The sequence below is a fragment of the Aedes aegypti genome, chromosome 3 (assembly GCF_002204515.2).
Source record: "Aedes aegypti strain LVP_AGWG chromosome 3, AaegL5.0 Primary Assembly, whole genome shotgun sequence".
In the NCBI taxonomy this organism is placed as follows: Eukaryota; Metazoa; Arthropoda; class Insecta; order Diptera; family Culicidae; genus Aedes; species Aedes aegypti.
The window spans coordinates 227,108,005-227,135,343 of record NC_035109.1 but is presented as its reverse complement, the minus strand read 5'-3'; the positions used below and the strand labels follow the sequence as shown (position 1 = coordinate 227,135,343).

General features: G+C 36.1%; 1 protein-coding gene across 1 annotated transcript; it reads right to left on the bottom strand.

Annotated features, from left to right (window-relative positions):
- Nucleotides 1–26,650, bottom strand: LOC5572988 (ATP-binding cassette sub-family A member 1). The gene is made up of 8 exons (XM_001654265.2): nt 26,551–26,650; nt 25,989–26,279; nt 24,677–25,914; nt 7,812–9,165; nt 7,442–7,751; nt 1,240–2,183; nt 437–1,168; nt 1–371 (listed from the first exon to the last, which is right to left on the bottom strand). The coding sequence occupies exons 2-8, from the start codon at nt 26,252–26,254 to the stop codon at nt 194–196; spliced, it is 5,022 nt and encodes a 1,673-aa protein (XP_001654315.1). The 5' UTR covers nt 26,255–26,279; nt 26,551–26,650; the 3' UTR covers nt 1–193.
- Between the last annotated feature and the right edge of the window lie 689 nt (nt 26,651–27,339).

Here is a 27,339-nt window from a genome sequence, read left to right as displayed (position 1 = left end):
TAAAGAGTACCATTAATTGTTCTTCTAATTTTCAGCTATTCCGACAACGCTTAATAATAAACGCTTCGTTCGTTCTTTCCCGGTGTGCTCTCTAGCTCGTGTAAATAAATACCTAACAATAAGTCTTAATATTAAACTATTTAAAACGTTAACAATATTCGATATCGCACTATCTAAATACATTGCCCGTCGTCTATTCCTCTCTTTGAAACTTTGTGAATAGAAGAAATACCTGCTCTAGACTAGTTTGACCAATCGAATAATCTTCCACATTGAGTGTTCGTTTGCAGTTCTCCATCAAACCAAATATTTGTGACCATTTCAAATCCTGCGAGTGGATGTAGTATGTGAGCAAATCCTGGTACTCCTCCCTGTGAATCATTGTATTTTCAAAATTAATTAGAATCGATTCAATAAGATGTTTAAATGTACTTACTTTAGCTGTGTGTTGGAAAAGTTAACTGTAACAAAGTCCTTAATCTTCTGTAGATCAGTCACATGAGACTCCGATCCTTCTTTGGCCTTTGGGTTTGCTTCAACTCGTTTTGCTTTGATAATCAACACAAATCCTTGGGAAAACTTGTTTTTCAAATGTTGCGTTGACCCAATGCACTTAAACTCTCCGTTCACCATAATGGCTAGTCGTGTGCACAGTGCCTCACATTCCTCCATGCTGTGTGATGTTAAAATGATAGTCTTTCCACTGTCTCGCACACGACAAACTCCATTCCACAAATTTCTCTTTGCCCCAGGATCCATCCCTGACGTTGGCTCATCCAGATAAATAACCGATGGATTTCCGAGTAAAGCCAATGCCGTGCTTAACTTTCGCTTGTTTCCTCCACTGTAGGCTTTTACCTGCTTATCCAAATGTTTCACGAAACCGAACTCTTTCGCCAGAAATAGCGTTATCTGAGGGATCGTATCATTCGGTACACCCCGTAGCAGTGAGAACAGTTTTAACGTTTCCCGCCCGGTAAGGTCTTCTATTAGCGCATCGAACTGAGGGCAATAACCGATGTGCTTGTGAACCTTTTTCAAATTTGTCTTCAGACTGTGGCCTTTGATCCAGGCGTTGCCGAATGAAATGCTTTCATCACCGGACAGCATTTTGAAGGTTGTAGTTTTTCCAGCCCCATTCGCCCCAAGCAAACCGAAGCATTCATAGCTGAAATGTGAATCGAACATCATTATTGGCGAAAGGATAGCGCTATGATACGCTCTCATAATCAATATTACCTGTTGATTCCTACACTCAGCTTGTTAACGGCTAAGAAACGATTGTAGTACTTTGTCATGTTATGAGCAACCAAATTAGTATCCTTCTTTTGCGCATCAGTCATCGCTTCCATTCGCTCTTTTTCTGCTTGAACATCTGAATCCAACTCATGATTATTTTCCTCCAGTTTGTATTGTCCTCTATAATACCACTCTCTCGTTTTCTGAATCAGTACTTTTAATACTGCAAAGTCTAGTAAAAATAATAAACCGAAGTATACCGCAGTCATTACTAAGCTGTAGTACAAGTGTCGACCGATTCCAGGGCGATCCCACTGCACATAATGCAGATCTTCACCACAAACTGGCAAAGGTGTTACCCCTGGAGGTCTTGGCGCTTCGCACATGTTCATCGTTAACGACATGCGACTTAAATTAACGATGGCGTCGCATAGAGTGAAATGTGGGAATATAAGGAACACCGTTGATAACGTTTCAGCAAGATCGTCTAGCTGGAACATGTCTGTGCCCAATAAAAATACGAATATGAACAGCGCCGTTCCAGTGACGATAAATGCAACACTGACGCGTATAAATGCAGAAGACGGTATTGTGTAATAAAGTGTTGTAATGTAGGTTAGTGGCAGCGCTGGAAGGCCGATGACCAAAAGAATTGCATATAACCGGAACACTTCTTCTCCTGTGCTGAACCCTGGCTCCTGGAAACAGGCAACAGTGGCTATAATGAACAGGCAAACGATGGAATATGTGAAGTAGTCCCAAATGAAGCCAGTAAACCAGTATGCAAAACGATTAACTCCGCTGACGAACTGTAGCAGCTTGGCTTTGGTCACTCGTTCGCGAATGTAGAATATCACGTAAAATCCAGATACGAAGGCCATACCGAAGCCCGTGTTGTAAGCCAATTGGAAGCCTAGATTGTTGTGGGCTCTGCTCATTTGCACCTGCAATGATCAAATGATTTAGAATTAGTAAACTTTAGAAATATATGAGCAATATATTGTGACAAATACGAATCAGATATTTAATTGAAAATGATCACTGATTAATCCAAGAATAGAGAAAAGTACATAAAACAAAGTTTTCCTTTAGAATTGTGTTTGCAACATTTTTTTTTTTCTAAAATATTACCATAAATATTAATATAAACAATGCTATTATGATTAATCTCCGAGAGTATCGTTAAAGGTTTCTAGACTAGAGGATTCTTAAACATCCCTTTAAGATATTCAAAAGATTTTAGATATTTACTGGCGTGCCCGGAAGGTTTCTAGGTACTCTGAAGAGTTTATGAGGGGTAAATAGAGAACACTAGTTCCGGGGGACACATAGACTTCTTTCCAAAAGCCGATTATATGTGGTGTGATTGAGTTTTTTCCCCTTTTTTCCTCTTTCCCAGCAACTCAAGTGAATCGGAGTAGTTATAGAAGACATACGAATGAGAACCACAGAGCCAAATCCCAATCGGCGCCAAGACAGCCGTAGATGGTAAATGTTTCTAGCTTTTGCTAGAAGTGCGAGAAATCTATGTAAAAAAAGAGAACACCAAGGTTCATCTTGGTACCCATAGCGTTTTAAACGTTCTTAAAAGGTTACCAAATATTGTGAACGCGGTCCAAGAAATCACGACGGGAATTTTTTGAACACATATAGCAAAAGTAGCCTCGACAAACAGCCCCATCTATCCGACTAAAATATTTTTATAAACGATCAACGTCTACAGAACTAACTCTCTGCAGCTGACTCTTGGCACTGCAATCACAGCAACTCCACGCATCCTCTGGATTTTATTATTAAATATGCTGTGGTAGTTTTGCATTACACTGAACAGGCCGTGCTTTTTATAGAGTGCATTTTTATTCAAGCTGTCAAGTCAACTAGTACCATATTGGCGACGAGCAAGAACTTACCGTAGAGAAACTGCATCGGATTCAAGATAAGAACGGATTTCAAGTTGAATCTCAACTCATCAAGGGTAAATATAGAATATTTACTTGAATTTCCGACGGATAACATCTGATCGGAACAGGTATGAGGGATATGAAAAATCTCGCCTGAAAATAGGGAGACGCCTTAACGACGAATGAAAATCTGACTGGAGAAGGCAAGAAAAATGTCTCGCCTAATGGTAGGGAGACGCCTCAACGGTGAAAACCCAGAACGATCGAAATTGCACAAAGATTTAATGAATGAGGCTTGGGGTTAGCTTACCATTCTTCAATGTGCACAAATCAAGAGCTCAAATTTTAAAAGTCAATAACGGCGCCGGGCGCGTCCTTACGGTCATCGGGAAAGGGAAGTAATGTTAGTTCGACAACCGTAGTTATTAGAGACCGAGATCACCTCTGCATCTCCACAGTTGTCATGGAATAGATATTGGGTTAGTGGGATAAGGTAAAGATCTGGGAGTCACCAGTGGTTGGTGATACAATCCATGATATAATCACGCCTAATCGGATTCACGATATAATTCGATAATCGCGTTATACGCCAAACAAGTGTTCATCACACGCCCACGCAAGAGCAAGTGACGCGATCAGTCCAGCGGTAAAATCGGAAGCTCACTTCACAGGGATAACCCAAAAAACATAAGTATTTAAATAACAGTTCATTCAGCTGAAATATGTTTATCAGCGGTTTGTTCAACTCTTATTCCTTTAAATTGTTAGTTGGGTAAGTCATAGTAAATCAGATTAATCGACTTAAAAAAAACAAAGAAAATTAAATCTCAAGGAAAAAATAGACGAAACAGATCCATTGTGTAAAAATATAAAAATTTAATGTAGTAACGAATTGTAAAATAGAAATGTATAACAAATCAGAAAGCGCTTCTTAAATAGTCATTCATTCTCAAGACAAATCAATTCAGATATTATTGAAGAGTCACGAAGGGGATTGAATGGCGAGCAATCTGTAAAGAAGTAGAAAAAACAACACATTTGAGGCCAATTTCCAATAAAAAGGTTTAATTATAGCAGTCTTCATACCAGTATTTAGCGCAATATGTGAGTTTTAATAAATAAAAGTTCCTTAGTTAGATCAAAAGCCCATGTTTTGTCGAAGAAAGGATTACACTGAGCAGGCCGTGCTTTTTATAGATTGCATTTTTATTCATGCTGTCAAGTCAACGAGTACCACATATACCATTACCTTGAATTCCATAATCCAGAATCATATTAAACCAGGGTGGGTTCCATTTCATTATCCCAAACACTACTACCCAAAATGGGTCACTAATCCGAAAGCCATTACCCCGAATATGTCATTACCCCGAACGCCACTACCCCGAATGAGCCATTACCGCGAACAGTAAAGATACTGTGCAGTATTTTGTTCAGTGGACAAAAAATGTTGACCATACTGTTATGACAGATTGACCATTCATGTATGCGTCTTTGTGTCAACTTAGGGGTCTATTTTATAAGTCGAGTCGATCAAAATGACTCGACTGGAGTCACTGTCGACCGAAAAATTCGCTCGACTCAGCTCTGTCACTCGAGTTTTTCGACAGTTGTCACTCTATGTGACTGGATTACTATGGGAGTCGACGGGTGACATCTGAAATATGCATGCTTACTTTGATCGACAATGAATACAGACGAGTCACATGAATCTGCTCGATTTATAAAATAGGCCCCTTAGAGCCCTGTTTTATAAGCCGAGTCGACCAAAAACGACTCGACTGAAGTCACTGTCGACCAAAAATGTTGCTCGACTCGGCTCTGTCACTCAAGTTTATCGACAGTTGTCACTCTATGTGACTGGATTACTATGGGAGTTGACGAGTGACATCTGAAATATGTATGCTTACTTTGATCGACAATGACTACAGACGAGTCACATGAATCCACTCGATTTACAAAATAGAATGATGCGTAAAATTCATCGGTAAAATTATCATCATATACTTTCCCTTCTCTCTTATATCAGCTATTTTCTCGAAATATCCTGTTGGAATCTATTTTCATCTTCTTTTTTCGGGTCAGTGCTTCCTCAGCTCAGTTACGCAGATCTAGGGTTCATTCATAACGCCAAAAATGTCCATTTTCGACACCAACCCATCCACTTGTAACACATTTTTTAGGCTTTTAATAGGTAAAATATGCTTTTTATTGACTGAGAGCTGTCCTTGTCAGTTTACCATACTTTTACATGTGCCTCTGTGCCCAGGGAAGTCAAGGAAATTTTTGATGCAATCAATGCCTTTTGCCGCTCGAAGAATTCGGACCCATAAACCTCAATATAGTCTTGCTGAACAGCTGCGTGTTCACCGTTATTTAGGGCCCTATTTTATAAGTCGAGTCGATCAAAATGACTCGACTGGAGTCACCGTCGACCAAAAAATTTGTTCGACACGGCTCTGTCACTCGAGTTTTTCGACTGTTGTCACTCTATGTGACTAGATTACTATGGAAGTCGACGGGTGACATCTGAAATATGCATGCTTACTTTGATCGACAGTGATTACAGACGAGTCACACGAATCTGCTCGACTTACAAAATAGACCCCTTAGACTCCTTTGTGGTGTTTATATTTCAATTTTGTTTTTTTTTTTTTAACAAATATTTCCCTTCCTTATGAATACAGCACAATGGTTGGGCTCCAGATAAAGGAGCGGTCAAAACTACCAAAAACTTTTTTGAGATTTTTTATGTTCTTTATCATTTTAAAATACACCTCATGTATCATATTGTTATGATCTCTAAAAACGTTTAACTTTTTTTACAAAAAACGTTTAATGTTTTTTTTGCAGAAATTTGCTAATTTGCAAATTGGAGCTCTTTGAATAATTCAATATTTTACATATATGTATTTAAAAGATATTTTTCATACAAAGTTCATTTAAAATATATTTAATCATTGTTCGTACACATTTTGATCAAAATCGGTCAAATACAAAAAAAAGGTGTTTTCAACCCAGATTTTTAATTAAAAAAAACTTTTTTATAATTGTGAATAACCCTTTTTCAAGCAATAAAAGCTATTTGGCATATTCAGATTACTTATTTCATCGAGTTTAGCCATACTTAATTTTTTTCCGACCATTGTGATTGTCATTACTAGCCCGCCAGAGGCAAAAATACAAAAAAACGTTTCCACACTTCTGAAGTTTGGGAGATGGGAGCTTTGCAATAATCTGAATGATGGGAGCTTTGCAATAATCTGAAACCGACGGGAACCGAAATGAATCACCCAAATAATGATTTGGAATCTTACATGTTTTAGAATCAGTAATGGCGGATGTACCCAATGCACAGAATGCAACTACATCAAGGAAAACATCGTCGGAGAAAAGTTTACTACATAACTGCGCATGAACTAGCAAGGACGAAAAAGGTTCTACATATGTCAAGCTCTTGAAGTATTTGGAAAGCTCTACCAAGGAACCCCATCCAGTAGACGACTTCCTAGCTGGAATAGCCCCAGTATTGAAAACGTTGGGCACCATCAAATTACATGAAGCAATATCCGAAATTTTCGAAAACGTTCAGAAACATGAATTGGACATGTTTTTGGAAAACACCAATTCTCAGTAGCATATGGCGTTTCGAGGGCTCATCCAAGTTCGTCCCAGAACCGGAAACTGAGCGGCTTTTGAATATTATTTTGTCGTTTAACCCCACCTCACGCCGAACGCGTAAACTGAATCCTCAGCCAATGCAACAGTTGAACAACCACAGGGACATTTATCATCTCAGTAAGCGCCGCAATAGTTTTTACAGACATATTCAACGTCCTCAATTCCCGGTCGGTCCAGGATTTTTTCGTAAGGGAAATTTCCTTGACTTACCTGGGCATAGAGTATCATCGTACCTGCCACACGATATACGAATGCGACAAATGGCAACTTTGGCAATGAAAGCTTCCAGTTAATAACTGTGGAAGTGCTCATGAGAACACTAAGCTGATAAGCAGGCTCTGTCCTAGTGGGGACGTAATAGCAAGAAGAAGAAGAAGTGAACCTGGGTTTGTTACAAATCATTAACCCTAAATGCTTAAAGGATCGCTTGGACTCTACGCTCAAACCTACCGAGACAAGCGTTTTTTGTTCATATTTATCTGCTTTGTTGCTATTTCTAGCAAAGCTGAAGACAAATGCGATTAAAATGGGACGTAAACTTATTTGAACGCAATAAGATAACAAATTTGGATTTGACCATATTTAGTGCAATTTTACAATGATTTCAAAACAATACTTACTCTTGTTTCGTCCGTGAAGGGAAGTGGATGATTCGCAACGTCAATCCGATATGTTGTCGAGTTTGCAAAAGTACGCAGCAGTGCATTGTGCATAGTGGCTAACGAGATCGCAGGAGAATGAAGTGCCTCATTGTTAAACCATGCCGTGTAGTTGTCATTGAGAATGCTAGCACCGATTACGTATAATCGGTTCACCACAATGAGGTTCTCATTTGCGAGTAGTAAAAATATTTCAATAATGAATTTCTTTATCAAACTTATAACCAGGCCTTCCGTCCAGCGAAGATGGTTTAAGTAATTTTCCAATACTCTGTTCAGGTGGGTGAAAAATATGAATTATATAGATACACATTTTTTATGGAGTACTTACATTTTTGTTAACCCGGATCGCTGTTCCTGCGGATCCACTTGCACGAGCGTTACCGATGGATTGTGGGTCCTGATAGATAGTACTCGAAGTGGCATATCACGTGATCCAACCCAGGCTCGAACTACAGCAATAGTAACTGATACAAACAAGATGGGAATGCCAATTTGCACCAACAGCAAGAACCAGTTGCGATACGTTTGATATATCTTCTTCAAGAATAATGCTTTTATCTGACACAGGAATAGTCGGAATCCCTCGAGTAACTCGTAATCTCCTACACTGGAATTCGTTTCTACATCAGTTGAGCTAGTTAACAGACTTGACATGCTCACCGCATCACTAATGTGTGTTGAATCTGATCCAACCTTCATGAACACTTCCTCTAAAGTTGTCAAGGAAATTCCAAAATCCAGTATATTCAATGCATCGCAATTATTCTCAAGTTCTTCCAGCATTGGTTGGAATCTATGTGAATGTTCTTCATGAAGCAAGTACGATAGCTCAGATCCAATATTCGACTCCACCGATATATCCATGATATGATTTCGGAGTAATTCGGTTACTACATCTACGTTACACTCTGGCGATTTAACACAAATCAATCGATATCCAACGCCGTACTTCTTTTTCAAGAAAAATGAGGAACCAACCGCTTTTAATTTACCATCGGCCATGATGGCAATTCTATCACCTAGCATATCCGCTTCATCCATAAAATGTGTTGACAGTATCAAAGTGCGTCGACTTTTTTCAGCTATCAATAAATCCCACAAAGCTCTTCTTGCTGCAGGGTCCATTCCAGAAGTTGGCTCGTCACAAAGAACAACCTTCGATCCCGCACAAAGAGCGATTCCAACACACAACTTCCTCTGCATACCCCCAGACAGACTCGAGGCCTGCACATTGGTTTTATCAACCAGCTCCAACGACTTTATATATTTTTCAATTTCATATTCGACTTGTGTCTTCGATAATCCTTTCAATCTCCCGTAGAAATACAAATGCTCCCGGACTGTGAGCTGATCGAATAGAATATTGTGCTGAGGACAATATCCCAGCGAATTTCTTATGCTTTGCATTTCATGTCGAATATCATAGCCCCAAATTTCCGCCGTTCCTGACGTTGGCCGCTTCATACCGGTAAGCATCGACATGGTGGTTGTTTTACCCGCACCGTTGTGTCCCAACAACGCAGTGATGTGACCTTCGAACAAATTGAAAGTCAATCCCTCGACAGCTACCTTTTTGTTGGAGTACACTTTGCGCAACGATTTGATTCGGATGCGCACCGGGCGTCCTTTCGGATCATCCTCAATGTTTTCGTCAACAGAGTTGGGTTCGCTTTCTATTGATTCTGAAAATAGGAAAACAAAAGTATGCGAGAGATACATTAAATCATTTTTTTTTTTCTAGAATACAAGAATATTTCAATTCAAATTTTGAATTTCAAGCTTAGTTTAATGTTCAGGCGTAAGAGTGAGATCATTTACCGACAAATTTATCCAAATAATGACGCACAAAATGCATTTAACAATATTATTAATCAAAAAGTTAGTTTACGCCCAATCATGTCTTATCAATATTTTACATTTGTAGGACGCATCATTGAAGAAACTTATTCTACAGTTTCTTTGGAAATCACCGATAAATGCTGTGTTGCAACCTATGATACACTCCTTCGATAAATTTTTGACATAATCTCTAAATGAGTTTCTCAAAGAACTTCTAAATATTTTTCGCAGGAATTACTAAGGTGTGTATAAAATTAAACTACCTGATGGCAAAATGATCAGAAGAAAAGCTTTTGAATAATTCTTGTAGAAATCCCATGTATTAGAAAAATTTCTGAAAAAAATAATTATAATAAACTCTGAAGGAATTCTCTGAGTCATTACTAAGGACTGTTCATTTTATAAAGTGGACACCTTGTTTATGCTGTATCCTTTTTATCTATTCATAAAATCTTCATCGGTTTTCTGTGCATCGTTCAACTATTATTCTACAATATTATGAAAATATAAAATCTTATTCAATGCTTTCGGTTGAAATACTAAATAACTTTTCCCCAAACTCCTAAGAAAAATTGTTCATCATAGTTAAGCATTATATTTCGCATAATAAAAATCCTTGCTTTTATGAACAAATTAGTATCCTTTACTACTCTAGCTTAAAAAACAATAATATTCCACCATTCTCTGGTACTAGAACACTTTAGGGATTTATCCTTAATGGCCAAATTTGCTGAAAATTCTTACAAAAAGCATTACGAGAGGGTGGGTTAATTGGTTGCTTATAAATTACTATTTCCGGTTTTATGAAATTTTACAATGAATCCATTGTCGCAAGATTGTAATCATGGTCATTGTTATCATTCTAAAGCCCAGTTCAATCCATTTTCGTAAGTATCCATTTATATTTGCGATGTGCAAGTGTTATTTATTTCTATAGATGTTTAGTTTGATTAGTTTGACATTTTTTATTATATTTCTCTTACATAATTGGGTTAAGTCTAAACAAGGTAAATCTTCCATATTATAATTAGTAATTATAATGCAATCATTTGCATTATAATTACTAATTATAATATGGAAGATTTACTTGAAAACAACAGTCTAAAGTGACCAGATATGTTTGGCCTCAATGCGGGACAAAAATGGTAAACTTTTGAAAATAAGTGTAAGGAATATTAAAAAGTACACAATTTCTTATTGTTTGTGTTGAAAATGATAAAAAATAAAATTTTCGAGCAAAAATTATAGATTCCTCGGGTTATTTCTATGAAATTTTTAATTTAACAGTTATTTTACTAGTTTGCACTATTACTATTGCTCAAAAATTTACATGTGTTTTCTAGTATTGTTGTGAGATTTCCAAAACCTGTTCTTTTAAACCCAAGTAACATTTGTTACTGAACAATAATTTATTAAACTGAAATCAGCTTAATAGAGGTTTGTAAAGTTCTTATTCAGCAAAATTGTTTGTTGAGAATATTGTGCAGATAAATGATGACAAAATAAGTATAAGTTTAGTTCTGAATCACGGTGATATTTTCGATCCAGAATTGTTAAGGAGTTGCAATCAAAATCCTTGGAAGTTTGTGAAATATATGTAATCCAAGAAAGAATCTAAATCTACACCGATTCTTAATTTGTTTCAGGTACTTTTGCTTAGCATAATCCTAAGATTTCAGAACTGATTCCATTCATTTTTATACCAGAAATTGAGAAAACATTTTTAGAACAGAATAAATTCAAAATATTGGAAGATTCTGTACAGAATCAAGAGAGGTTTCTTAACACTTGCATGAGAACATTGTGAACCAAATCATTAGTCAAAATATAATAAAAAGTATTTTGACAAGACTTCGACTGAAATGTTATAAAAGTTTCTAAGCGTGAACAATCTGGAATTTATAATTTTTACTTGAATTTTGTTTGGATTCCGGTTTATAGGAAAATTTGTGGATTCTATAAATTTGGATCAGAAAATAAATAGGGTAGAAGCACTGGTTTTGGTCATACGCCAGTTGTAGCCATAGTGGATTATACACCATTTTACATAGCCAATCAGCCAAAAGGTTTCATTTGTGTTCAGTAGATCACATTCATATGATAGAGCTACATTCATTTACTCGTCCAAATTGATTCAAAACGTAAGAAAAACAATTCATTTTCTTTATAATTTTAAGTTTCATACACCTAATTTGGCCAGGGCACTCCTAATTTGGCCACTCTCATGAGAAATCAATGCAATTGGCCAATTTAGGAACTGAAGTTAAATCTCTGGCCGAAACTGGTTCCGTTGGCCTATATTGACCAACGGGATTTTGAAAGCGAAAAAATGGTTTTAGCTCAGTTTTGATATTTTACACACATAATATGGATTGAAAGCTTGCATTTGACATATTTGTAGTATAAATACGGCTTCCCATTTATTTTTTATTGACATTTTCTCTTAGGCTGGCCAAAACCGGCGCTTTTACCCTAGTTGCAACAATTTTTTATTGTAAAGAGAATTATGTTAGAATGCCAATAATATTTTGCCAATATTTTACATAAATTTTGTAGGAATAAGAACAATGTCTTGTTAAGATCCCGATTAGAATCTTCTTGGACCATGGAGAAAGCCGACCAGTATGTGGATGTTAATATTGAATGTCCATATAACAATGAATAACATTACATTGTTCATATTTCAAGTATAAATTCCGTTATTTTTGGCTATCTCTACAATCCGGGACATTTTCCGGGACGCTTGGTGATGCGGGACAGGTTGCTCAAACCCGGGACTGTCCCGCACAATCCGGGACGTCTGGTCACTTTAGTCTAGGGTAAAGCGACCATATATGTCCCGCGAAACGCGGGACGCCCTGTCAGATCTCGTTCCCAATCAAACATTTTCCGTATTGGATATGTATTCTACAATCATTTTAGGCCTAATACATGATCTAAATGCTATTTTCAGTCAAAAAAAAGATTTGACGCTCTAACATCAATTTGAAAATTGCGCTGTTCCGCGAAACGCGGGACGTCTGGTCACTTTAATCTAGGGACAAGTCAAAAATTCGTGTTATGATAGGTGAAATTATCTTCAACAATAATATTCTGGTAGTGTGACGCCAATAAAGGCGCTACATTCCCACTCCGTGTTTGCTCATCAATTTAATGTGGTAAAAGCAGTTCCTTTACCTCTTCTGTCAACAATTTCCGATGATTTTCAAAAAATTTGGTCAGCCACACTGAAAGCACCTTTAAAATATGTGAAATTCGATGAGTTTTGTTACTTTTCAAAGTGATTTCAAAGTTAATTTAACAGACATGCTCAAATTAAACATAGCATAGTATTCATTAGTAGCATTTTTTATGGAAATATTGCTGTTTGCGTTTGACGTGCAAATCCAGCCGAACTGGGCTTCAAACGCGGTAACACAGAGTAACCAAAGGATACTTAGCAACCACGATCTATATCACCGCCAACCAGGCATTGCATTTCATCCCATCTTTCGATCATCTGAGCATGATATGGATCGAATTGTGAGATATCATCATAGAGCTCTGTGATAGATTTTCTTTCAGTATCTCATGCTCAGATGATCATCTTGAACTCAGCAATCCACGCATTTGATTTACTTGGCGAAAACGCACACACTTTGTATGAATACACACTTTTGACAAGGGATTGATAGTGAAATGGCTAACCGGGCAAATGCTTAGCTATAGCGGAACCCTTCAATCACAACTAAGGTTAGTGAGGAATACTTATTAAAATGAGATCTCGTTTTCATCTTAATTAACTTTTTAGGGTTTGCTACATTTCACCTCTGTAGAAAAGACGGAAGTAAAAATAAAATTGTGATGACATGAAGTAATACAGTTGCTGGAATCAATAAAAATATCTTTAGTTGATAACATGAAGAATTGCATGTTTTTTATTTCAATTCATCTTCATAATTGCACTTTGATATTTGTGATTTATTCATAAAGCATGTACCTTCAGCTTTCCCCATGTACGACTCGCATTAGCTCACGTACCCTGAACAACCGTGGCATTAAGGAATCTGGTCAATTATTTCAAACATGGTTCTTACCGATAACAATTACAATGCGTTTACTCCAATATCCACTGAAACGAAAATTATGTTTGATAGCTGTTTAACTAAATTGACGTAAGCTACGAATTTTCATTAACGCGAAACCATCCCACAAGGACACCACGTAGGTGAAGTGCGCTATATATGGCAAGATAAGTAAACAAACTGTTCGTGATACAAATGTCATACAGTCTGGATTTCCCTGATTATTGAACAACTCAAAACTCAACCAATCACTAAGGGCCGATTTCTTAACCTCAGCTTACGCCACAAAACAGCTTTTCTCATATGGTCAAACTAGGTTTAAGGCCTAAGCGGTGGTGAAGAAACCGCTTATATGTGGGCATTCGTTAATCTAATTAAATAGTAGGTATTCAGAAAAACAAATTCAAGAGAACCTCCATAGTAACTCTATGCCAAAACATTATGCCTTTTATTCTCTGAAATACTATTATTTTACAAGAACAATAATGCAAGTCTGACATTGTTGTTCAAACTATAAATTCCAGAAATTTCAGTTTTCGCTGCTTGAAAAGTCAAAGGCTGACCACAATTGTTCATTATTCTAAGACTATTTTTTGCCACTCTTGATTTCCGAACACGACGATATTTTCCAAAACTGCTGTCCAGGCATACGTTGTTAATTCTGTAAAGGAAATGAAAAGGAAAATGAAGCATAATAAGAACAGTTAGTTAGGAAGGTAATTTGGGCCAAACCACCAAGCAGCTGTCAAGATTATCTTTTAATGCTCAGGATTGAAAGATGATATCATTCCAGAGCGCTCTTGGATTAAAGATAATATCTTTCCTTTATCCGAAGATGATCTTATTCATCAGATGAGATTGCAATGCCTGCCGCCAACACAGCAAAGTAAATCAAACTTTGACATCGCCTTCCTTGTTAAAAATCTTACCGCGTTTGGTGTTCCTGCATTTGAAATTTGCATTTCAAACGCACACAGCAATATTTACATCTACAATTCCAATGACTATTATAACTGCAAGAATCCTCAACAGCATATTTTTGGAAGAAGGTCCCTTTGTTACAGTCATTAAATTGACCGTACAAGTATAAAGAATAGCCTACCCAGACAACCAGAATGTACGTATAACCAAATCACCTTTTGCGTTATGCGACGCTTATATGTGCAAAGTTTCACGTATAAGATGTCGCGAAAGTGCCTTATACGTGCAAAAGTGGAGGCGATATACGTTCATATTTTATATGATGAAACACAACATGCAATGCGAGTATGCAGATTTTCTTGCGAATTAGTATGTACTCTTATGCGACTTAATTTATGATAACAAAGTTTATTTGATAGCTGCTACGGATTGACCCGACTTACATTGTAAAAGTATACGGGACGAAACAGAATGTACATATGAACTCATAAAATAGCGTTTTATTTGAGGAAACTCATCGATCGAACGATTTCATCCACCATGTAGTGCGGGAGTGATGCAGTTTGTACAAATAAACGACTTTGTTTGAATACTGCTATGCGACTTCTGGTTGTCTGGGTATGATTCAAAGAAGGGAAAATGTATGATGAAAGTTTTAAGAGCAATAGTGACATTAGTATGTCTCAAAAGAACAGTTTGGTTATAAAATAAGAAACATTTTCTGTTTAAAACATTAGCAGCACTATTAGTAATAATTTAGTCGACAGTATAACTATAAAAAAAAGAAAATACAATTCACCCCGTCTTCAGCACATAGGCTGCACAAACTGAACGATCACTAACATTAGGCAACTGACAACACGAAACACCCAGTAGCCCAGTGATGAATTTTTCGTTTGACGAAAAGTTTTCACCGACTGGAGCGGGAATCGAACCCACACCCCGTGGCACAATACGCATAGACGACTGACGCCGCTAACCGCAAGGCCACGAAGCCCACTAAAGAACAACCTTCAATATAAAGAAGGGATAATCTCTGATGAAAAATTTTCTAATAATATCCCGACCAGAACCACATAACAAAATTATAGCACATTCCTATCAGGAGCTGTTAAAAATAACAGATGTTGATAAAATTTTGTTATCAAGATGGCTTTGTTCTCAACTTGTTATATTATTAGTAACACATTTATAACAACATTTGTTATATTTTTGACATCCATTTTTTAAGTTTGTTGCAAATAACATCTGATGTCATAAACTGTAACATAGTTTGCAATAATTTTGTTAATTTGTAACATCCTTGCAACACATTCTGTAATAATTTTGATATAATTATAACAGGGTTTGTTATATTTTAGTTTAATTTGGTGCAAATTTTGTTAGAATTTTTGTTATTTTAACTACTAACGGTACATGATTTATAACAACCGGTGATATAAAAAAATCATATCAGGGAAACACATTCTGTTCTAAACATGTTTCTTGCGTCTAGTCGGGATGTGTACAACCAAACTCAAAAGATGAGCAGCAGTTACAGCGTCGTTCATACTCTTGACATTACGCCCCAACCCAAGCTCTTAATTTAGTGTTCTAAGTAGGGACGTTCCGATATTGCAAAGTATCGATATTTGATTCGATACGATTATCGAATCAAAGTATCGATACCACCGATATATTGATTCAAAATATCGATATATCGGAATATCATATGATATCTTAAGTAACAATTCCACAGCAATTAGGCATTCGTGTGGATTTATTAATGTTTTATGACATGAGTGCTGTAGTAGCTAGAGGCGACATTTAACGATGCTGCTACGGAGATGAACCAGCATAGGGCTGAAAATCTCCTTAATAAAGCTAAAATATAATAATAATAATTTAACGATGCTAGAAGATGATATTTTGTAAGTCAGCTCTTAGTTGTTTTCAAAACCTTTTGGAGGCAAAATATAAAATCTAAATTTGTGGCTGCAAAACCAGCTTCATTGCAGCATATAACACCGCATTGAAACTGCTTGTAGTGGCTGAATGACACTTATTTGTAACGGCAATGATAAAAGATTGATATAAGAAATCTTGTTGCCATAAAAGCTGCTTTCAAACTGATTGACTTAAAATTGTATCTTGAGAACTTACATTATCTTTTACTCTTAGATCAGTTTTGGGCTCTCAAGATGCGATTACACCATTAGCATTGCGAATTTATTAATCACTACACCAACATAATGATAATCTACGTTGCGTAAATACTCAAAAACACTTAATGCTCATGGAAAAATACAAAACTAAAACCCATTTTCATTGACTTTGCGTATATTCTTCATAACAACACGCTCAAACTGTCAAACTTCGTTGAATGCTGCTTGGCTACCATAAAAAGTGAAAAAAAGCTGAATCATATTCAATCAGCATTTATTAAGGCAATTTTACATGCACAAATGCCGAATCATAACATTGTGCTCTCATTTGTGTATTTATGATGACAAAACAGCATTTGTCGATCATAACTATCAATTATGGTTCCGCCATATTAATTTCACTCCGGTTGGCACAATTTAACTATTTTCGAATCGAATTATCTTCATTAATTTGATCAAAAGATGCGATGGTATGATGTTTGAATTGATGAAGTATAATTTAAAGCACAATTACTGCCCAAACAAAACAAGAACTGCTGAATGTGTTTAATTCATCACTTGGCGATTTATTTAAGCAAATGCTAAATAACTAGAAATATAGCACTTTCAGAAGGGGTACACGCAATTTTGCTTCTTTTTCATCACATTTCACAGTAAATCTCACTGGGGAACACGATGAAGACAAAAGTACCTTGACCGTGGTTTTATGGGCGTTTATTTATAGCACCCTGGGTGTAATTCGTAAAACTAAAATTGTTACTTGGGATATTTAAATGGAGAAAAATTCAAGATTATTGCTATTTTCAATACAAAACAAATAATAATATAAGGTACCGTGGGGTAAGTGGATACAGAAAAATCAATAGTTAACTTCATTGTTATGTACAGCTAACGTGAATAGTTTAACTCAAACTTTTTTCTGTGGATAACAAATAAGGGACTATTATACTTCAAATCGTCATTTATTTTGATTTTTCTGATTGTTATGTTTTGAGAATGAGAAACTTAAAAATTTGCGCCAAATGATCCACTTGCTGCACCATGGTGGGGTAAGTGGATCACCATTAAAAAAAATCTGTTCTCGAAACAAATGTAGTATGATTATGATTATTAAGAATGATATTACCCTCGCACTTGTTAGTAGTGCTAGTAATGTTACATTTTATTACTTTAAAATTAAAAAGTATCTTTATTTAATCAAAATATAATAAAAAGTATGTATATACTAGTTCATACTAATTAGAACAAAAAAAAACAAAAAAAACAAAGAAAAGTTTGGAGAAAATTCATCCATTTATACGCATAAGTTATACAGAAGCATTGTAGGATTATTCCTAACGATATTTTCAAAAAGCACTCTTGGTTTAAAAATATTAGTTACAGTCACTTTTGAATAACAAACTGAAATCCTTCTGTTTTATTTATGAATATATGTGTATCATCTGTCTAAAACAATTTATATGGTCAAATCATGTATGAGACTATGCTTTCGATTGGAAAATTAGTATATTTTGCTCTTTTCAACTCAGCTTAGATAAACCACGAAAAGTTTCGTGTGAATTTTGAAATTATTATTCTTTTTATATTTTTTTTATACCAGAAAGGTTAAAAAAACTTTTAGGTGGATTAATTCAAATTTTCTATGGCCAATTTAACAAATTCAAGCTGGGAATGGAACAAAATAAAGGAAAACAACATTTGCGGGTATTGAAGCTTATTAAAACTTTTTTAAGCAGTCTGCCAATAAATGATAATTGTTCTTGATCCACTTACCCCACCCCACTAAAAAGTAGGGGTAAGTGTACCATGTCCAATATATTTGTATTTATTCATAAAAATGACATATTTTTCATTGTGATTCATTCAATTAGAACTGAAATGCTCACCATGTGTCGAAAAAAATAATAGAATTTGATTTTAGACAGAGATACAATGGATTTTTGATTGATGGAAAACAATTTTCAAATTAATTACTTTTTACAGCGAACAAGTTTGCTTGTGTTAGTGTACGTGTAGTACCAGTTTTGCAATAGTATCAGTGAGGGCGTAAGAATATAACCTAAAACGAAGCAATGGTGCGAAAACATTCAACATATCCAAGTGTTTAGGTTTTATATTGACAAATGATCCACTTACCCCACTGATACACTTCCCCCACTGTACCTCATATAGAGAAAATCCTACCAGTGTTTTCCAAAATAAGTGTTCAGTCAATTATTATTTCCTATCTCTTAGCTTTCGCAAGGATGTGGCCACGACAATTTTCGACTGCCAGAAGATGCGTCAATTTCGTCTAAGAGGCAGATTTGTCCCAAATCTTTGTTTATGGTAACGGACGGGAACCTTCATACAGCCGTCTAGGACTGTACCACAATTGTTTACCATATAAAATTAGTGACATAAGTAAGTAAACAAATACTATTTTTCCATAGTCCATGTTTGGAGATCTGAATCTCAGCTTTGGTAGTCCGAATTGGATAAAATTTGGAGGACGAACTACAAATAATCTCAAATTTTGTACATACTGAGATCATTCAATTTCAGACCTTTTCCAAAGAGTTTCAGAGGGTTGTTCAAACATAAAAGTAACCAATAGATTTTTTCGATTTTATCGAAAAGCGGTAAGTTGGTTGGTGTGGTATTCTGTAAGTTTGTGTAACTTTTGAAACTGAACAACTTTGCCGAACAATCCAACCAACCTATCATTTTTGAACTAAATTAAAAAATCTCTTGGTTACTTACTTTTTCCTTTGAACAACCCTCTGAAACTCTTTGGAAAATGTCTAAAATTTAACAATATCAGTATACATATTACCTCAGGTTATTTGTAGTTCGCCATCTAAATTTTACCCAATTCGGACTACCAGAAGCTAAGATACAGATCTCCAAACTTGGGCATTTTGTATGGGAAAACAGCCTTCAGTTTCTAACTTTTGTCACTGACTGTTTTAATGTACGATATATCGGAAGGAAATATCGATATTACCGATAAATCGAATAGAAAATATCGATACCAAAATATCGAATATCGAAAGCAAAATATCGATATTCCGGATATCGGAAGTATCGTAACGTCCCTAGTTCTAGGAGCACTTCCATAGTTATTAACATTTCAGTCGTCACGCTGTTGTATTGTGTACAACAATGGTAGGAAAACCTCGCTTGGCGAACACAGCTTCAGCGTGGTGGCTCTGGTGATCGAAAATCACGCGACGACTGAAAGGTTAACCAAGTGTTCGCTTTGCCAAAGTGGCCATTTTGCATTATTACACTAAAGTTTTTTTTACACGTTTTTTTTTGCACGTTTTATTTTTACACGGTTTTTTTTACACGCCTTTCGTAATTTACACGGTACTTTTTTTTGCACGAAATTCGGAATTATCATGGTTTTTTTACTTATTTCCACGGATTTTGGAATTAACACGGCTTTTTTTTTCTTATTTACACCGATTTCAGAATTAACACGGTACTTTTTCCACTACGTACGCAGTTGAGAAGAATATCATTTCAAATGGGGTTCTCTGTAGGAAATTTCTTGACCCTACAAAAACAGTACTTCTCAGTATTATTTTTCTACAATTGATCCGTTTACGATTTTTGTTTGGACCCGTGCCTTCGGTGGTAATCCTTCTTGGACACCTTCTTGGGAAAAACCTCTTAGAAAGTCTCGTCTTCTTTCATTTATTCACTAACATGGTTGCAACTACAAACAAAAGGAAGGATGAATCTCTGAGTTCAAAACTTTCTTCTAAAAAATGGGGATTTAAAACCGTCACTAAACGTGGCAAGAATGGAAGAAAGGACATTTCTCTGGAATGCGCGTTTTCATCCAAGAGTGAAATGGATAATGTTGATAATTGCATCGAAATGGGCAATCAGTATGATGCTCTAGACCAATTTTCGAACACCAGATCGAAACAGTCTTCTTTGATTCAAGTAAGGAAGCAAATAGTGCCGCCTATCGTGGTCAGATGTTCCGAATTTGGGAGATTTAGGCAGGAGATCTTGAACTTATTAGGGGAATCAAGGTCTCCTTCCAAATCGCAAAAAAAGTAGACTGCCACGTTTTGCCGGAAACACTTAAAGATCGCAAACTTCTTCTCAAACATCTTGAAGAGGATAGGCACATTTTTTTACTTATGACGACAAAACTGAACGTTTGTTTAAATTTGTCTTGCCAAACATCGGTCATGGAATAATTCTCATAGAAATTCCAACGGCAGAATTTTATTTGATGAGTGCTCTTCAGGATATTTCTCATTTCAATACCCTGATAGCCCTACATATTTTTCCTCTTCTAAAAATCCTACGATTGATTTGGTCTTAACCGACTCTAGGCATCTTTGTAGCAAATTAGTTACTCATGCTGGTTTTGATTTTGATCATGTCCCTATTACATTTCAAATATCCCATGAAGCGATTCTCAACCCCATCAGCTCACTTTCAACTATTTTCGAGCCGACTGGAATATACATATATTGACTCTAATCTTGATGTTAACATTTCTTACAAACAAAACAAGTCGGACTCGATTATCCGGTGTCTCGATTATCCGGAATTTTAGACTAGATTATCTGGAATTTGTTTTTTGATGTTATTGTTTTTCAATTTTTATGCATAAATCTGAAATGATTTGTTATTGCAATATACCAGTGGCGCGGGAAGTGGGTAGGACAGGTAGGGCATGTACTACGCACAAAAATAGCTGGGTAGGACAGTCAATGATTTGTCCTACTCATGATTCAACAATAAAAAACAAAGATCAACAGACCTATGACCTGTTCAATATACAAACAAACTCGATAAAGGTCGTACAAGAAACTCCTTTAACCGTAAGTATTCGGAACCAATTTCTCTTAACTTTTTTTTTTTTGGCAAATCAGAGCCCACCAACGCTTTTACCTCCAGTAATGTACTCATAAAATATACTAAACATTTTTTCTCTACATGTATAATTATAATTGTTTATCTTTATTTCTGTGGGTTTTCGCCCTTGGCGAGTTCACCAATTCTTCCAGATGTGTTTCCACTGATTCTTTCACCGTTTACTCCAGTTGGTCACAAAGGCTTATTCCAAAGTTAAAAAAAAAATGTTTCGGCATTTTTCAAAGAAACCCTACAATAATTCATATGCCGATTGTTTCATTTATTCCAGACTTTTTAATAAGGTTTAATTTAGAAAGTCGTCCAGGATCACTCCCCGAAATTGCTCAAAAAATTCTGCTCATTATTCGATGAAATCTATTATAAAATTTTCCAAGAATTCCTTTGGGATTCGACCTTGAGATTCTCCAGAAATTTCGCTACAGCATTTTATTAAAATATTATTGCTACGGTTCAGACATTTCTTAAAAAAATTCTTTCAATGTTCCACACCAGGTAAACTACAGTGAAACCTCCATGGGTCGATGTTCCATTACTCGATATCGATATTTTCTAACCAATTTGGAAGAATTTCTGAAAGAATTACGAGAATTTTGGAGGAACACATAGGTAAATCAATGGACACATATATGGAGAAATTGGGACCTTGAACAATTTCTGAAACGATCTGTGGGTGGATTCCTGAGGAAATCTCTGTAGTAATTTATGTGGCTATCCATAGAAAAATTCCAAATTAAATTCTTAAATGTATCTTAAACGAAATTCTAAAAAGAATTACTTACAAAGTTCATAAGAAATCACTGAACAACCCCCTGAAGAGATCTTCGGAGTAAAATGTGAAAGAAAACTACAGTGAAACGAGCAGTAATACTAATCGTAATGCCACAAGGAATTCAAAAAAAGTGTTAGAAATATTCTTAGAGAAAAGTCTGTTCCTTTCAGGATTATATTTGTATTCAACCTGGAAAAAACTGGAAATAACAAGGAATTTCAATTCTGTAAATGGGTAGATACCCTGAAAGCGCATTCTTAGTCTTGTAGTAACGACTGGCATGAAAATTAGGGGATTAGAAGCAAAGGGGTGTCAGGGACAAAAACCTAATTTTGAAAAAATCTACTTTGAACTTTTTTAGCATTTTTTTATTATAAGAATAATGTTCTTACTGTTGCTAGGAAAAATCGCTCGGAAAAAATATCGTTTGAAAGATTGAAAACAGTAGATTTTGTTTTTATTTTCAACGCAAAAACAAAAAAAAATGTCACACTTCTTTGCGTTTGAGCCCCACAAATATAGTAACTTTCTATTTCCAGCCTAAGATTCCATTGGGTTCAAACTTTTCTTAGCTTCACTGTGCACAAAATATTTGTCAACGTTTGTCCTACCCATGGTTTCGAACGTGGACGCGCCTCTGCAATATACAATATGAATAGTTTTGCAGTTTTGAAAGTATTTAAGAAAAAGGGGTTTGAAAAAGTGTTTTTTGTGTATGCTGGTCAAATATTGTTTTTTTTTTGTAAAGACCCCTACTGTTCCTAGAAATAATTTCTGGCTACGCCAAAACATCATATAAATAAAACAACGGAATAAGATAAAACTTAAGTTCTTCTACACAAGAATTCATTTTTTTCTTATTGATTCGATTATCCGGAAGATTTGATTATCCGGAGTGAAAAAAAAACTCGATACTCCGGATAATCGAGTCCAACCTGTATTGACAATGCTTTTCAAACTTTAACAAATTCCATTGTTGAAGCCAGGAGCATTGCAATTCCAAAATGTGAAGTAAAATTTGAATCCGTGATTATACACGATGATCTTAAACTCTTGATCCGTCTTAAAAACGTGAAGAGAAGGTAATTTCAACGCACTCGCGATCCTGCTATGAAAGTTATATGGCAGGATTTGCAGAAATAAATCAAGAATCGTTTTTCACAATTAAGGAACAAAACTTTTAAAAATAAAATTTATCAATTGGAGCCTGGCCCTTTTGGAAATTATCTAATATTTTGAAAAAAACCTCAGAAGCCAATACCGGCATTGAAAGAGGAAACCGAATTACTACTAACTAATTGCAAAAAAGCTCAAAAACTTGCTATGCAGTTTGAAAACACGCACAATATCAATTTAGGACTTACTAGTCCAATTGAAAATCAAGGTACTTCGGACTTCGAACGTATTCTCAATCAAGAGAACGTTTTCGACAATTCCTAGGAAACTGATTTAGAAGAAGTGAGAAATATTATTGAAAACTATCAAAGCTCCTGGCGATGATGGAATTTTTTACATTCTCCTCAAAAAAAACTTCCAGGAAGTAGCTTATCATTCTTAGTTTAGTTTAGTTCTTATATAACTGTTCATATTTTCCTGACAAATGGAAAAATGCTAAGGTTGTACCAATTTTAAAACCAGACAAAAATCTTGCAGAAGCTTCTAGCTATCGTCCAATCAGTTTGTTTTCCTCCATCAGTAACCTTTTTGAAAAGGTAATTTTGAACAGAATGATGGCCCACATCAACGAAAATTCAATTTTTGTCAATGAACAGTTTGGATTCCGTCATGGACATTCGTCAACCTACCAACTTTTACGTGTGATAGATTTGATATGTTCCAACAAATCTGAAGGCTAAACATTCTGTGGTAAAAAATACTATTTTAGCTAACTGTGTTCATTCCTAAAATTACCATGGAATTTCAAAACAAATAACTATGTTTATAGTACATCCCACTACATTACTGGTACATTTGACAGAAATCATTACCATCAATCTGATTTCGACCACAGACATGATAAAATCAAGCGCATTTTTGGTCTGCTGAAAATTGCCGATGTGCGAGCGCTTAAGTTAACCCCCTACAATGGTAGTTTTTACCGCACATTTTTTGCGTTTATTCTACCGGTCTTCCTCTTCTAGACATAGAAAAAGTATTCGACTGTACCTACTATGAGTTACATAGAATATCCAATGTTGAAGCATTGGAACAAATGTCGAATAAAAATATTAATGTAAATGTTGTTAACAAAATTCATGTTTTAAGTAATTTAGTTTTATCAAATTAGAATGATAGTGTTTTCAAACACAGAATACCTAGATATAAGAAATGAATGTAATGTTTAGAATGATACTAATGAAGAATTTAAAAAAAACTGTTTTAAAAAACTCGCTTTTGAAAAAAAAAACGCTTGATGTGATTTAACGGAATCTTTATCATATATGGAAACATAATCCTCACTGAATTTCTATGTTCCTGACACATTGAAAATTGTTTCTCTTGAGTGTAGAACATGGGCTGTTCAAATTGTCATTTCGTATATCTTGCTGCATATGGTTAACATCCTTACCTTTCATCGGAGATTCTCCCAGCCAGAACCGTTTCGAAAATGGAAAATACCAAGGTTGCGCTAATCCAAAGTCTCCAGGAAATACTTGTTCTATATACAAAGCGATCAGCAAGTATATGACAGCGTCGGCCAACAGCATTAGCATAATCATGCCGAGAGTTATATCATCGACGTCACTATCATGGAACAACGTTGACCACTGCATTCCTTCGGTAGTTCCTTCATAGACTCCTATCAATCGCAATCCGAATCCAATAGCCGTATTCAATAAAAGCGATGCCGCTAATTTGTCAGATTTAGTGAGACTTCCATAATCCTGATCCATAACAGCGAATGGAGCGAACGCCAAAAACCAAATTATCGCAGCCACAGCTCCTCCAGAATTTGCCTTCGAAAACAGTGTACTCAGCATGAAAGAAAACGTAATAATCGCGATTCCATAGATAAAGAAAAACAGCCATATCACACCCCAGTCTGAGTGCGTGAGTACGGAAACGTTGGGAGTAGTGTACCAAGGCACTTTAAGAAACAAGACCACCAACGATATTGATACTACGATAAAAAATAAACACTTCACAAACCATGAGCACCACAGAATCCAGTTACTTAGTCCCATTATTTTCATAGCTTCTTTAATTTGTTTTTCCTTTTCAAAAATTATTGACTTCACTATACTGATACACGGATAGATAAATGCCAGCATCACTGATATGGGCAAGAACGTTGTCAAACTGGATGGAAAGCTATCGTCCATAAACGGTGGGTATGGAAATCGTTGCACTATCACATCTGGTACATCTTCATTCAACACTTTTACTTTGTCCACAAACGATTTGAAAATAAAATGCTGAATGCTAAGGAATCCCTCGCGGAAATAGCCAGGACTAGGTCCACCATCGTCGTACGTGTAGAACCGAGCGCCTCCATCAGGTCGTGACGAAAAGCGCGAAAACGTACGCCAAGTGTGAGTTATTCCAAACTGTGCTCGGAGCTCACCGGGAAAACGCAGCGTGTAATTCAGTTTTTGTGGAAGATTGGTTAGTTCCGCATAACGATCGTCGAATTGAACACCAACGAAGGAATTCGAAGCCATTAGAAAGTATTGCATTTCGTTAGCTGTAGAAAAGGTTTCCAAACTTAGTCCGGTCCATTCTGCTACAGGCTGCATCAACTCATGAAGAAACGTCGTATTCGGTGTGTAAGCTATCACAGGTGCAAAGGGAACCACTAGGTTATTTCTGTGTCGAGGGAATAAAAAAAATGAGTCATCACAAACCGAATCGCTATCTTGGGAATCTCGACATGTGCTTACCTAATTCCAGTAAAGTTGGTTACATCCAACGGATCGTATATCGATTCATAAGAATTGATCTTTACTTCTGTTAGGCTTCGGAGGCCTACCAGAAGAAGCATGAAGAATGGCGGAATAAATATCTCTACCATAGAAGAGATCTTGCTCCGCCAATGGAGCAGGAAGTTCTTCCATAGTAGTAGAACGAACTTTGCACCGTTCGTGGTTCCTGCTGCTTGTGTAAGGACATTAGCGGTAGATGGTCCTTGAGCAGTGATGACGGTCATTTATTGGCAACTCACACTTTTTAACCTACAAAATGCGAATTAAATTTGGCTTTTAGAAATGCAAACCGAAACTCAGTCAACTCGTATCGAAAGGGATTTTCATTATCAGTTTAATCTATCTGAACAAAGATAAGTTCTTAATGAAATTTCACAATTTTAGCGCGTCATAAATCTATTGCAAATACTCGGATAAACTTTTGTTATTATGATTTGAGTAAGCTTTACTAATGTGAGTGAATGGTTTTGAATGATAAATTAAACTGTATTCACACTTAAAATTTGCTCGTTCTAATTACTTGACTTAACAACGCTAGTCCGTATTTCTGCAGTTCCTTCGCACAACTAAAGCGTAAAACCGATTACGGGTCGGAAAAAGAATCTACCCCGACAGGTTCCAGTGTGTTTATCGGTGAATTGATAAAAACTACTTGTCGATAAACTAGATAACAAAGCATATCAATTGTCGATAAACGTAATCGCCTGTGAACCACGAAACAGCGGAAGTACAAATGAGCGAATACATATGCACAGTAGCATAACTCTAGCAAAATTGATAACACAGGTTAAAACAGCTGTTATCGCAATATACCTATTTTCGTACATTGAAATGTGTGAATCAATCGAGACGCCCATCTAAATCTCATTAGCAAAGACATACAAAGCGCAAAGGATTCACCGATATATTTGCAACACAGCTTTATGAATCATCGTTTCATACTGGGCGACAACATTAGACACTTGAAAAGATCAAACAAATATGATGAATATTACAGATCTAGTTCAAGTACATGTGCACAGAGTGACACGATTGACTCACTTTTGCGGATCACAACATACAAATTTGAGAAAGGCAATTCCCGAGCAACGAATAGGAAGTGATTTTTTTGACGATCGATATCGATTTGTGTCGAATCAATGGCATTTGTTTTGTGACGGCGACTCAAGCCATCAGGATCATTTACACAACCACGTGTGCAGACATTTTTAATTTGGACGGTCAATTGAACGTTGACTTGCAGAAAGGTTGGAATTGCAGAATTCGTTGAGTTGGTTCCAATAATGATCCAATGCGCAAATATTATTCG